This window comes from Corvus hawaiiensis, chromosome 7 (assembly GCF_020740725.1).
Source record: "Corvus hawaiiensis isolate bCorHaw1 chromosome 7, bCorHaw1.pri.cur, whole genome shotgun sequence".
In the NCBI taxonomy this organism is placed as follows: domain Eukaryota; kingdom Metazoa; phylum Chordata; class Aves; order Passeriformes; family Corvidae; genus Corvus; species Corvus hawaiiensis.
Window position 1 is genome coordinate 3600095 of NC_063219.1, and position 13482 is coordinate 3613576.

At 45.1% G+C, this 13482-nt stretch overlaps 1 protein-coding gene across 7 annotated transcripts in view; it reads left to right on the plus strand.

Moving 5' to 3' along the window:
- The first annotated feature begins 363 nt into the window (after positions 1 to 363).
- IKZF2 (IKAROS family zinc finger 2) overlaps positions 364 to 13482 on the plus strand; it is a 118169-nt gene continuing 105050 nt past the window's right edge. For 2 of the 7 annotated variants that reach the window (XM_048309684.1, XM_048309690.1), the window contains exons 1-3: positions 364 to 683; positions 3402 to 3450; positions 4172 to 4273. In XM_048309684.1, the coding sequence (XP_048165641.1) occupies positions 3417 to 3450; positions 4172 to 4273 (136 nt within the window). In that variant the 5' untranslated portion in view covers positions 364 to 683; positions 3402 to 3416. Of the gene's footprint in view, positions 684 to 1744; positions 1828 to 2066; positions 2103 to 3401; positions 3451 to 4171; positions 4274 to 4374; positions 4525 to 13482 lie in introns of those variants that run through there. The other 5 variants (XM_048309686.1, XM_048309685.1, XM_048309688.1 and 2 more) reach the window with 5 other exon arrangements.

Here is a 13482-nt window from a genome sequence, read left to right on the forward strand (position 1 = left end):
GTGTGAGTGTGTGAGGGACTGAGTGCGAGTGAGGGAGCGAGTGTGTCCGTGTGAGGGACTTTGAGGGAGGAACTGAGTGTGAGCGAGCGAGTGCGTGTGTGTGTGTGTGAAGGACTGAGTGTGAGTGAGGGAGTGAGACTGTGTGAGGGGCTGACTGTGAGTGAGGGAGACAGTGTGAGTCCGTGTGAGGGGGGACTGAGTGTGAGGGAGTGAATGAGTGCGTGTGGGTTTGAGCCTGAGGGAGGGGTAGTGTGTGTGAAGAAGGAGGCGTGTATGTGTGTGAGGGAGTGCGCGTATCTGTGAGGGAGGAGGGAGTGTGCGTGTGTGAGGGAGTGCGAGTATCTGTGTGTGAGGGAGGGAAGGGAGTGTGTGAAGGAGGGACCGAATGAGTGTGTGTCTGTGTGTGTGTCTGTGGGAGGGAGGCAGGGAGGCAGAGCGGCCGCCGCCGCCGCCGCCGGATCGGTTTCTCGGGGTTTGACCAGCTGTCCCAGGCTAACCCTCTGCTCTCTGAAGATGGAGGAAGTAAAAACAGGATTACCCTTAGCTACGGCTCCTCCGCCGCCTTAGTCCCCCCACAGCCAACTGCCGTGCACAAACACACCTCCACTGGGCAGAGGGAGCCGACACTAATAAACACACAAACAAAAGGGGGATGGAACTGACTCACTGCCTGCGCGGCTGAGGTAAATCTGCGCCTGGCTTCTTATTATTTCTTTCTTTTTCTTTCTCCCCTCCCTTCCTCCCCTCCTCTCCTCTCCCTCCCCGGTCCCCCTTTTCCCGGCGGGAGGAGGGACAGCTCCATTCCGGGGCCGGCGAGACGCGGGGCTCGGTCCGTCCGTGCAGGTCTGTGTGTGCGGAGGGTCCCCGAGCCGAGCGCGGCTGTGCAGCATCCCCGCGGGCGCCGATGACTTGTTGCTGTTAGCCCAAAATATAAAAAATAATTTAAAAAAAAAATCCAACCAAACAAAAAACCCCCCACCAAGACCGAAATAAGCAGGGGTCGAAGCCGCGGCGGGTCTCGCCGGTCCGTTACCCAGCCCGGCCCCGCTGCCATTTCCCTCAGCGCCCGCCGCCACCTGTGCGCCCCCGGGGGGCTGCGGCCTGCGGCGGGGGAAGGGGGGAAAGGGAATTAAATGACAAGCGAGGCAGGACTTCCATGACTTTGACAGGTTGTGGCAGGGGCGGGGAGAGGCAGGGATGAGGCGCGGAGCCCGGCGTCGCCCAGGGCCGGAGCGGCGCTCCGGGGAAGTTGGCCCGGGTTGGCTGCGCGGGGTGTGAGTGCGCCCGCCGGGCCCCCTCACCCCATCCCGCCCCGCATCCCCTCTTCCCATCCCGCCCCGCATTTCCTCCGCTCCCCCCGATCCCGTGGAATCCGTAAGGAACCGGTGGATCAAGTTTTACCCTCTCTCTCTCTCTCTCTCTCTCTCTCTCTCTCCGCGCTAGTTAATCGCATTGCTGTAGCACCGGCTGACCTCCCTCCCTCCCTCCCTCTCCTTTTTTTTTTTTTTTTTTTTTTTTTTTTTTGGTGTGTTCATCTTCCTTCAAAGTATGTGCCATTCCTGAGCGAGTTTCCCCGCCGGCTCATCCCGGAGCTTCCCGGCTCCGCATGCCCCACCTGTAAGTGCCGGGGGCGGGTTTCTGTCCCTTATCCCTTTCCCCCTCCCCGTCTCTCTTTCCCCCATTTTCTCCCCCTGCCTTTAAAAAACCATTTTCTAAAACTTTCTCCATCTTTCTGTGTCTTCAGCTCGAGCAAAACTCTCTTCCTCCATTCGTTATGGGAGGGAGGCTCAGCAGCTGGGATTTGCCATCACCAGCCTAAAAATTTAGGTGACCAAACTTTTTCTTTTCCCTGTCTTCTTACTCTTCCTCTCCCCCCTGAAGAAATAAAAAAAAAATTAAAAAAAAAAAATAATCATCCCGTGTTTTAATTTAGGTTATGGATGTTTCTGTGTTTCTTTTTTGTCTTCCTTTCTTTTCCTCCTCCCTTCCTTCCCTTTCTTTCCTTCCACTTCATTGGCTGGGATGTTCTTTCCCTGTTGCTTCTGATGTTTCTTTCTTTTTCTCAGTGTATGCCTGCCTACCTGGACTAGGGGGAAGATAAGGTAATTTTGAAGGGCTTGAGGAAGTGGCTTACCTGTTCTGAAAACTTTTGGGTTTTTTTTGAGATTTCTTTTTAAGAGTTGTGAAAATCAGTAATTGAAGAGAGTTTGGTAGCAGCTGGGCAGGTTGAAATTTAAGTGTTATGTGCTGAATGCCTTGGGAATTTGATCTGCTTTATACCAAAGAAGAGCACAGAGAAAAGTATTTATTTATTGGAGGAAAGGCAGGGAGCGGGGGGGGGGGAGGAAAGAGGGTTAAGGGAGGGGGAGGGAAGTGGTTTTGGAGACAAGAAGTGAAGCTGCCTGTTTTCCAGTAAGTAATGGAGAAATTCCAGGAGCCAGGGCTAAATATACTTGGCGATCAATACAGAAATGGCTCATTGTGAATAATTTAGCTGCCTGGTGCAGTGAGAGTTTTGAAACTAAAGGCAAAAAAGAGGCCATGGAGGGAGAGAGGAAATAAAATTCTCCTCTGGTCATGTCAGATTCTTAACTTTTCCACTTAAAAGAACATAGTTATGATTATTGATCTCTCCTTTTTTTTTTTTTTTCCCCCCACAATATATATCAAACGATAGCTAGGGGGTGTCATTCTATACAGTTACTTGGGTTTCGGGAAAGTAATAGCTTGTTCTGTGTCAGCAAAGTGCTTCCAGAAACTTTAAGATTGCTTCACACCACAAAATGCATGATCTGGGAGTATGAAATGTGATGTTTGGACCTGTACTGTGGCAGATAAATAGGGTTAGAGTGAACAGGTGTGTGTACAGGTGTGTGAGTGTGTGTGTGCACACAGGGGTGTGAGACAAAGCTGGAACAACTCTGTCCAAGGGGAATGGACACGGGAGGATTTATTTTGTTTAGACCAGGAGAGAGTCTCTTGTAGTGCATGTGAAAAGAGCAATTGTTAGTTGTATCCATATCCTCAAAGTCTTCTCTGGCTGCAGATAGAACAGATAATTGATAAAGCATTACCATCACAGCTTGAACAAACAAGCGAAAAGTCAGGGAAAAACTCTCAGATGAGGCAAAAATGTGAATGGGGCACAGAGAGAGAGGTATGGTCAGACCAGGATAATCCAGGTGCCACCTGCCCAGGAGGCAGCTGCATGTCTACTCGCATAATTTACAGGAAGAGTTCAGTGATTTGCAAACGAACACATGCAGTGCACTTGTGTGTTTCTCTAAGCAGTGGTTGCAACAGCAATAAAATGGGCAACTACTTAGGGCTTTAAGTAAGTTTAATCGTTTAATGGTTGATACTGACAGGCATCTCTGAGAGTGTACTTTTCTGCCTTGCAGCACTGCACTTTGACTATGGAAGCAGAGGCTGTTGATGGATATATTACATGTAAGTAGTCATTTTGTTTGATTATTCTGAATTACTTTTCTTTTCCTCCTCTCCTTTGTATAATGCAGACACCTGAAAATTTAGCTTCCTTGTGTACAGTATTTGCATTGACACTGAATTAGTAGCATTTAAATATAAACTCTCTGTATGACTGAGAAATGCATGGGGATGGGTGCCTGGGTGAGTATCTCTAGGTTTAAATATTTGCTGAGGGTGAATGAACTTTGCAAATGAGAGAGAGTTTGTCTCCAGAAATTCAAACTGCAGCCAAAAAACTTTTCGTGCTTTTCCATATGTATTTCTCTTGTTTTCTGTGTGGGGGGTTGTGTAAGGGCTCTGTTTAGCTGTCTGTTCACCCAGAGCTTTGGGGGGGAAGGTCTGTATGGTGAATTACTATTACAGTCTTCCCCTGCCCAGCCTGGATTCTCCGTCTGCTAATGAAAAAGTAATACTAACTTAAAACCAAGCAGCTGGGACAAGATTTGCCACAGGAGTGTGTGTAAAAGACTGGTGACAGTAGGTTTGAGGGGGCTCTTAAAATCAGCCAAATGTTTACTTGGGGCCACTGAGAGTCCAGATTTTACAGGCTCTGGAAGACCCCACCAGTAAAGGAGGGAAGGGCAGGGGCGAGGGGAGCGAACAGGTTGTGGTTCTTAGTCTTTATGTATCTCTGCTGAAGAAGGGGGTACAAACTTACGGGGCACCTGTGTTGTGCTCGCAGGTGACAATGACTATTCGCCTGAAAGGGAGCACTGCGGCATGGCCATCGACCTCACCTCCAGCACTCCCAATGGGCAGCACACCTCCCCCTGTCACATGGCAGGTAGTAAGTCTCCTCTTAAGCCTGTTTCTCTCTAGCTGAGGGTTGGGTTGGTGTGGTCCTCCTGGTCCTTGGTTTGCTTACCAGGTCTTAGCCACTGCTGTTGGCATTGCTAATTACAGAGGAGGACAGGAGAGATTTTCTTTTTTTTTTTTGGTTCTTGTTCGTGCTGGTGTCTCATCTGAACATGGACGGGATTACTAGTCTGAACTATCCCAAGGTGGCATTTGAGAGCTGGTCCTTACCTGCTCCAGGTAGGAAAACACTAGGCTTGACATGTGCTGGTTTTGTTTCCTCGGGTTTTGAAATCCAAATGGAAATGTTGTTATTGTTATTATTACTATTACTTAGTTTGCTTCCCAAAACAGCTTGAAGTAGCTTTATTTGAAAACAAACAAATTTTATTTACAAAACTATAGTTGACTATAACAAACTGAAAGGAGTTCAGTTTAGAATGTTGGGTAGAAACTGAGAGTTTCGTGAGTCTGCACAGTGAGGGTGTCAAGAGCTGATAATATTTATATAATTAATTCTCCTGTTATATACGGGAGGTGGATAAACGTAGTTAACGCAATTTCGTAAAAGCGACAACCTTCATTTTCTGCGTGTGAGTGCCCTACCTTGTTTAAGTGTTGGTTGCAGTGTTACATCAAGATACTTACCTTAGTGTAACCTCTGTACTTATAATCCAGAAAAAATGTAGTGTGCTTTGCTTCCGACATACTTACAGAGTGTTCCTCTCTGTGTGGTACTAATTTTCTTTCTGGTTTGTGTGTACTACAGGTACATACTTATCTATCTAAACCGAGGGTTAGTATAATGCCCAACTGAAATCTGTGAAAGAAAGAGAGAGCTTTTAGGGTCGCTTGCTTAAAAATGCACGGTGTATTGCTTTCAGAGTCTTTCTGAGAAAAAGGTGTTACTTTCCTTTAAGAATTTTGTCCTCTTGCAAATTATGGATAAAGAGCAGTTTTATGAGCCTTTAAGCTGAGGGTTATTATGAAGATCTCTCAATTATATACATGTTGCTGGAGAATATGATTTCTAATAACGTGGACTGAACTTTATATGACAACCACTCATAATTCAGCATCTTTAGACAATTCCAATTGTGCTGCACTGGGATTCTGATATACTTTATTACGTTGTAAAAGTTTTACTACTCACTTTCTTCATTTTCTTTGTTTCCTTTTTATTAATGGGAAGGCTTCATTGGAAGGGAAAAAATATCTGTGTTTTAAATCTTCTTTATAATCTAGACTGAAAACCAAAGTCAAATTAGGAATAAAAAGATCTAGAATGAAGTCATGCAAAAGGCCTTAACACACTCAGTATTTTCATGTCCATTGTGTTAACATTTTCAATGGTTTTTAAGCTTCATTAGTTCTTTGCAACATATATGTATCTGCAGCCTTGGTGAATATCTTTTTTTTTTTTAGAGGTGTTTTTTGGTCTCTCACAGGTGTCTCAAATGCTTTCATCACCGCTGCTCGGTGTTAAAGATGTGCTGCTGTTGAAAAATTAAGGGCTCTGCCTGGGTTTCCTAAGCCAAACAAAACTCAAGCTTCTTAAATTTATTGTAATTTATTTACTCTTTGCAGGCTTAGGATTGTTTTGCAGAGAGGTGACTTGTGCTGCCTTAAACATGGAAGATATTGATCAGAGGTTGTCGGCTTTTGTGGCAGCTGTTACATTGGTTCATTTAAGGCTTTTGGCCAAATCTTGAATCTGGCATGTGTAGGCTAAATCTCCAGGCTGTGCTTTAGAGCCTTCTGCCTGTTTTGTGGGGCACAGGAAATCCTTTTAAAAGTTTGGTAACCCAGGGGCCTGCACCTCTTTTTTTTTTTTTTGTAACTCTTTTGGGGTTTTTTTTTGGTATTTTAAAAGGAAAGATAGAGGTGGAATAGCAATATTTTGTATAAATTTAGTAGCTCCCAGTGGATTGATCCATCATCCATTGTTTTAAGTAGAGGCAGTGGCTGTGTTCTATTTCAGATTGGTTTGATTTCCAGTGGGTTGCTGCAGATTAAGTGATGTTGGCTGCCGTTACAGCAGAGCCCAGGGCATGTCATTCTGGCTGGGTAGGATTTGGGAATGGAGGAGGTGATACAGGGAGCAGATCCCAAGTATTTCGCTCCCGGATTGGTTGACAGTCATTGCCAGAAGCGCGTGGCCCTCTTTGGCTGTGTGCTCTGGATGTGCACCTGCAAGGTAGGGATCGAAGTTTTGACCTTTGTTCTTCTTGCGTTCCATTGAATTGTTTTGAACCACAGCTCTTAATTTAGTTGGAATTTGTGTCTGGCTCAAAAGGAGAAACACCAAAAGAAGGAAATTTCTTGGATCTGTGCTGAAATGACTGAGTAGTGCTCTCCCAGCAACAGCAAAATTATGTGCTGGGTAAAGAGTTTTCTACATTCATTAGCCCCTGGCAATGTGTTAGTAGTTTTGTCTGGATTACTGATGTTTTCAGGTTCTATTCCGAAAGGGTTTGGGTTGAATTTTTTGGCTTCTGCATCCTTTAACCTGTTATCAATTTCAAGTATCTAGATGGTATTTGTAGGTTATGGATGGGGATGACACTCAATTTTCCTTGCGAATGAGATGATCCTGAAAGATGAATCACACTAAATCACCTGTCATAGCTAACTGATGATCTTACATATACCTGCCTTTAGCAGAACACTGCATGTGTGTTGGCAGATGCTCTGTTCTAAAATACTTCATTGTAGTTTTATGTAAGCAAAGATTTAAAATACATATAAATAGTCAATCCGAATAGGTTGATAGATCATCTCACTTTTCTCTACAGCAAAAGATGAGTTAGTGTTACACCTGCTGAGTACAGATGATATATTTACATAGCCCCAAATCTGGAAGTCCAGATTTTCTTTTGATCTTCTGTAGGAAAACTCTTACAAAGGCTGACATCCAGAGCTGGGTGTCAAAGGCTTACTCAATTAACTTTGTGTTGATACTAGAGAGTTCCCTGCATGGCCCTAAGCCCCCCCATAGACCCCACCGAGTTCAAGGGAGTCTGTCTTGTTCCCATCCGTGAATGTTGAGCTGGGCTATAAGTGATCAGAAACCTCCGAATAGGAGCTGGCATGCTAATTAAAGGCTAATGGGGAATCCTTATAGAAGAGGCTTTAAAAAGAAATAATTCTTAGTCACCTCCCCATAATACCACACTGAGTTCTTACTACAGTTATTAGAGATATTTTTTTCCCTGTAGGTTAAAATGGACTTAGAGGAATGCCTGCTTTAGAAACTGCAGGGGCACAGTTGTTCAATTAGTTGACTCAATCATTGCTTTGTATAGGATGAAGGACACTTCTCTAAGATCACTGGCCTGGTGTCATAGGGAAAATAGTAGCAGCAGCTATTAGCATCTGACAGTCAGCAACAAAGGCAATTTCCCCTTAAATTAGAGACCTGACAGTGGGTGTCCCAGTTACCTTTCTTATCTTTGCTTTCATAGACAAAAGGAGCCCTTAAACGAAACAGAGTCAGAACAATCATAAATATCAAACCCAACATCTGATGTTTGAGACCGATTAAAATTGTGGTGCACTTTCAAGAGGTGTTTATTGTAGCTTGAAGTGTTAGTAAGTTATGAGAATTAATTCATTAAGAGAGTAAGCCATGTCGGCTGACTCTGCTGCTGAAAATAATGAGGCAGTTGCGTTTTCTCCGTGGTAGGGAATGATTGTGCTGTCTGACGAGATCACTAATTGGGACAGCAGCACTAAGTGGGAATGATTTCAGCAGTGGTGTTTAAAGAAAACTTGGGCAAGGTTTTACTATAATGTAGCCAGTACTATATTCTCAGTGATCAGAGCGGACTATCAGTTGCACTTTTGTTTTTTTGTGGCATCAGAGCCCCAAATCTTTCATGATCACTTTAATTTTTCAAGCCTGAATTGTCATACAACTCCTGTTTTGTCATAGTTGTGTAGTCCTGAGCAGAGAGTTACATGTACCGCAGCTGTATCGGCACATCTGTTGGGATAAAAAAAATGTAATTTTGGAACCCGACTGTTGGAATGAAACCGCATGAAGTTAAAGTTGCTCCATGCCTCAGCTCCACGGCAAACAAGCCTTGTCACCACCAGAATTTACTGGCAGGCACGTGAGGCTGAGCTTTGCACTGCGATTCTTTTCTGGCTCAGTATGTGTTACGGATTTTTTAGTAGGATGAGGTGATGGGGGCTGAACCTCTGCAGGAGGGTTTTCTTTAGGGAGGGTGGTTGAAGCTGGCCAGGCTGGGCTGCAGAGGGGGACTTTACTAGTACTTTGAGGCAGTCACTCCCCTGACGTGTGCACTGGGGCATGAAGAATTCTGGCAGCCGAACTGCTGTGCTCTGAACTGGGGATTCAGGTCTCCATTTCTTCCAAATATCTTGGAAAGTGCTAAAAACTCGGACCTGATCACCTCAAGATGCTGAGGAATCTTCTTTCCTCAGCAGCCTTTAAGGAGTATGGTAGGCAGCATGGGCAGCATTTATTGGTCTGGGTATCTCCTGCCTTGGTGCAGAGAGGTGGACTTTTGACAGTCACTTGAGATGTCCTCCAGTTCTTTGTGTCTGACTTTGCTGTCTTGACACTTTGATTTTTTAGAGCTCAGCTATGGAATTGCACGATGGTGCCCAACACAGATGTACCTGTGGTTTTGCAGGTTGAAGGACAGTGAAGATGGACTTTGCCAGGATGAGCTCAGACATGAGGGATGAGCTCAATAAAGTGTGGCAGGGAACTATAAGAAGTGAGCTCCTTTGACACTTAAAAGAGCACGGTCTTTGCTTCAGTCTTTTATCCTCAGACTTCCTGAGAATTGCCAGGGCAGTAGTAGTTATCAAAGTTTTAGCCAATGCATTTAGCTTTCTTGGAGTTTGAGAAGGAAAAATATTAAATGGAAAGGTGATCATCAGGATTTTAACAGAAAGAGAGGGGGTTTTCCACACCTAAGAAACCAAAGCTCTGTAAAGTAGTGTTACACTGTGTGTTTCTTGAAAAAAACCCAACCCAAACAGAGGAAAGGATTACCTGGAAATTAAACATTTCCTGGGATGTACCTTGAATTGTTGTAGCTTTATCCACATCAGCTCAGATTTTTCACTGGTGTGGTTAAAATCATTAAATAGTTCCTCTGATACAAACTCTGTAGGTCAACCAGCGCAGAGTAGCCACTGAAATGAGTTGGTGTTTGCATATCTGTAGCTCACACTGCAATGGTGAAGGGCTCCCGTGTATTTTTCCTATCTTCTGTCACAGTCCTGGCATTCCCTATGGAGTCAAATACTCGGCTGCAAAAACATTCCTCCCTCTCAGTGAGTGTTATAACGAGGGTGGAGTGAAATGATCAGTTAATCTCATTAAAGAGGTTTTTATTCATTCTGATGGAAGTCTCTCGAGAGGTCATCTGCCAGGGCTTTGTTGCAACACACACCTTTCTTGGGAAGCTTCTGTTATTCTCTTGGACCGTCAGGTTCAGTTAACTTTCCCTGGTACACACCCTGTTACAACACTGTGCTCTTGCTAGCTTTGTAGTCAGCAAGTTTTCAGTGTTTGCTTCTGGAATTTCAGTTCCTTTTCTCAGACATGCCAACAAAGAGAGCAATCCTCATCTTCCATGAAATAGGACACTTTGATAGCAGCTGGATGACAAGATACCTGTTGGAGAGTGTTCTGTCTTTCCCATATCTGAATCTGAGGGAAGGTGCTACTCCTGTTGAAGTTGATAGGTATCTTCTCCCAGAAAACTGGGTCAAAGGCTTGTTTCCAGTTCCTGTGAGCCACAGGCTCTGTGCAGTCCTTCAGCTAAGTGATGGTTTGCAGGTTGGCAGGACTAAGTTTTACAGGTGGAAATGCAGTGTAACCTTTGTGCAGTACTGAGGGTGAGCAGTGCTCGTCCTTCCAGTGCCAAGAGGAAGGATGCACCTTGAAGGAGTGATGCTCTTCTATCTGGGAGGAAAAGGCAGAGCTTCCTTTTCTGCTTTTTTGCCTCAGTAATCCCAGTGAATGAAACCCCTTGGAGAACCCACCTTGAAACAGGTCTGTAGAAAATTGAAGAGAAGGCTGCTGCTCTGTGTAGTAAGATCACCTGTTGCCAGCCCGGGTGAGGAGTCTGTGCCACAGCGTGTTGTCCCTTGTCTAGGGTGGTGGACACTTGTCTGGAGTCCGGGCAGCTGACTGCTGCATCCCAGTGGATGGAAGCAGAGCTGGATTATCACTGAGAAGCAATGAACGTGACAGATACGGCTCTGGGCTACGTGACCAGCGGCCCAGTTTTTCTCCAAACTCTGGTCATTGTAGGGGAGTCCCTCCATGTTTCTGTGCTTTTTTTCCCCCCTCTTGTCTTTTATTTTCTGAATCACAGAAGCCATAGATCACTTAGGATGGAGGCTTGGATGGTACATGTTAGCCTTTGTGAAAAGTAGGATTTTTTTACAATATCTTCTTTGCTTAGGGGTTATTTTGCATTTAATTTTTGCAACCCCGCAATGAGACGCATTCAGAAGTACATTAATACCAGTGCAGCTTATTTCCTGTCCTGCACAGGAATAATTGTGGTAGTCCTAAAGCACCCTGTTGTGGTGTGATTACATTAGAGCAACCACGGAATTTTAACTCTTCCCACACCACTGAGCATTGCGAGGTGTGTGCGTGGACAAGCCCCTATTCACACTGCCCAGCAAAATGTGCCCTTGATCTGGAGCCAGGTCTACATTACCGGCTTCTGCTGGCACTGCTGTGTCAGCCTGTGGCTTTGAAGAACTGTAATCCCTCACAGGCAGAGAGATGCTGGCAGAAGCTCCTGCTCTGAGCATAGCCCTGGCTGGCAGGGTCACCTGCAAGTGCTGTTACAGGTGTTACATGGGAAAGTACCGTAAAACAGCAGACACTGTTCCTGGAAAAGCATGGGGTTGATTGATCCCCCTCATTTCTGTGCTGATAGGTCATGCCAACTTCTGTGAATTAGAATGTCTTTTCTGGGTTTTTTAACTGACTTTTGCTTTCTCTCTGCCTCTTATTTTTAAAAAAATCTTTCCAGTTTGGGGGTTTATTGCTGTAACGCTGTGTGGCATTGTACCACAGAGGTAGTGGGCTCTGCGTGCATTGTATGAGCTTCTTTAGCTCATGGTTGCTCTGTGTTTGTCCTGTCCAGAGAGGTCACAGGGCTCTTGGTCTTCCCTTTGTGAAGCTCAGGTTGGTGGTCGGATCCCTGTGTCCTCTCAGGTGTGGGGGGAGGTCACTCCTGCGGCCAAACCATGCACACCGCCAGTGTGGATGGTGTGAATATCTGTGTCTATCAGCTGGTAGTGAGTGAAAAAGGCAGCAGAGTTCTCCTACACAGGTAGGAGCCCCTCTTCTTAGTGGACTGTGGGTTTTACACAGGGCACGAGCCAAGGAATCTGATTCACTGCAGACCTGTCTCTGCTCTCCCCACCATGGTGTCATGTTACTTGGAGAAGCTGCACAGACTGGTTTTTTCCAGCCTCTTTTCCTGCTGTGGTATTGGTACCACCTGTGAGGCTGCTCTGGGCACAGGTGTAATCACTGCAGTAGGGGAGAGAGAAGGGGAAGATTAGTGTGAGTATTCAAGTCCCTGCCCTGTCTCTGGCTCGGAGGAGGCCTTTGGAGGACTCGGTGTTACTGTCCACCCTGAAACTTTGTGCAGTGTGGATAAAAGACCCAGCCACATCTTGGTTGCTGCTCTTGTCAGGCCCTTTGTCCTGGGGGTTGGACGTCTCAAATGTTTTTCAAAGGAGGTAGGACATCCTGAAGTACAGAAAATCCATTCACCTTGTTGCTTGTCCCACCTATCATCTTTGTTTCTTACAAATCTTCTTACGAATCTTTTTCTTACGAATGTGAGGAGGTAAGGCGGGCTGTGTTTCCTCTCCAGTTAATGGAAGATCTGGGCAGGGCTTACGAGAGAGATGCTCCGTTGGCAGTTAAACCGCATACATGACAAAGCTTGACATTCCGATGGGCAGATTTTCTTGTTTATCCCCTCTGTTCCTCCACTTCAACAAAACAAGTGTTAGACTAAAGATATCTGTGCTGTGACCTTCAGCACCAGGCTGGAGTTTTCTCAGCTTCTTTTTAGTGATGTTTTCCTTGCATTTCCCCCCAGCCTCTAAAACCTCCCAGTTCCATCAGAAGAAAGTGATGTTGTCCTGGTTTTTCTCAAGGGGCATGTGTTCCCTCAGTCCATGAAAATTATGTTGGTGAGTGGCACAGAAAGCTGGCTGGAGAACCCTGTGATATGCTCAAGTCCACGGTAATTTTTCTCATAATTACTGTTTGATTTGGGAATACCTGTGTGCAGTTCTATGAGAATTCACACCTGATCTTTCCTAGATGTCAGCTCGGCTTTTGGACATTTTATGATTCCCTTTGTAAGCAAAGTTGCTCTTTTAGGTAATGATCTAGCCATAAAACACAAACTGAGAGAGTTTTTGGTAACTTTATCTGTGCATCATTTAAACTTCAGCAGTGTGAATTAAATGCCTATTTTAGTCCAAGGAGCAGGAAACAGGATGGCGTGAATTCCCTTGTTTTGAAAAGGAAAGAAGTTGCTTCTTTCTGTATGAAAACATCAAGTCTTTTTACACAGAAGAGGCATGAGGTCTATTCTTTTGAGGAAGAGTAGCTGTACTCTTAAAGTTGTGGATGGTTTAGAAGTTTCCAGGAAAGAGGGGCAGTAGACTGAAGACCTTGTTCTGGTTAGCAGCCAGGTCTGTGATAGAGGGAGACAGTTCAGGCAAAAGAATGAAATGGCGTTTGGTTTTTAATCTTATTTCTTGAGAAATTGATATCCTGCAGGGTTTGCCTTGTTGAGATAACAGCCTCTGAAGGAGAATAAATCTTATTAATTAGCAGTTTTGCATACTGCTTTTAATTGTCCATTCCTAGGTACAGGCTTTGTATTGCACATGCGCTGTTGTGGTAAGGGGCCTCTCTCCTGCATCCCTGGAGAGTCTGCAGGGATCTGGCACCAGTGCAGAGTCTGCCTGAGTACAGAAATATTTCAGAATACACCGCTGGGCCTTAAATTTACTCAGTGCCTTAATCCTCATCACCTTTCAGATTTAGACATGTCCTAAATGTAGTTGTGAGTAATAGTTTTACGGTTTAATCTCCCAAAATTGGGTCAACCTTACCAGTTGTTTTGACCTTGTTACCAGCGCAGGTAGTTCCTGGGTGAG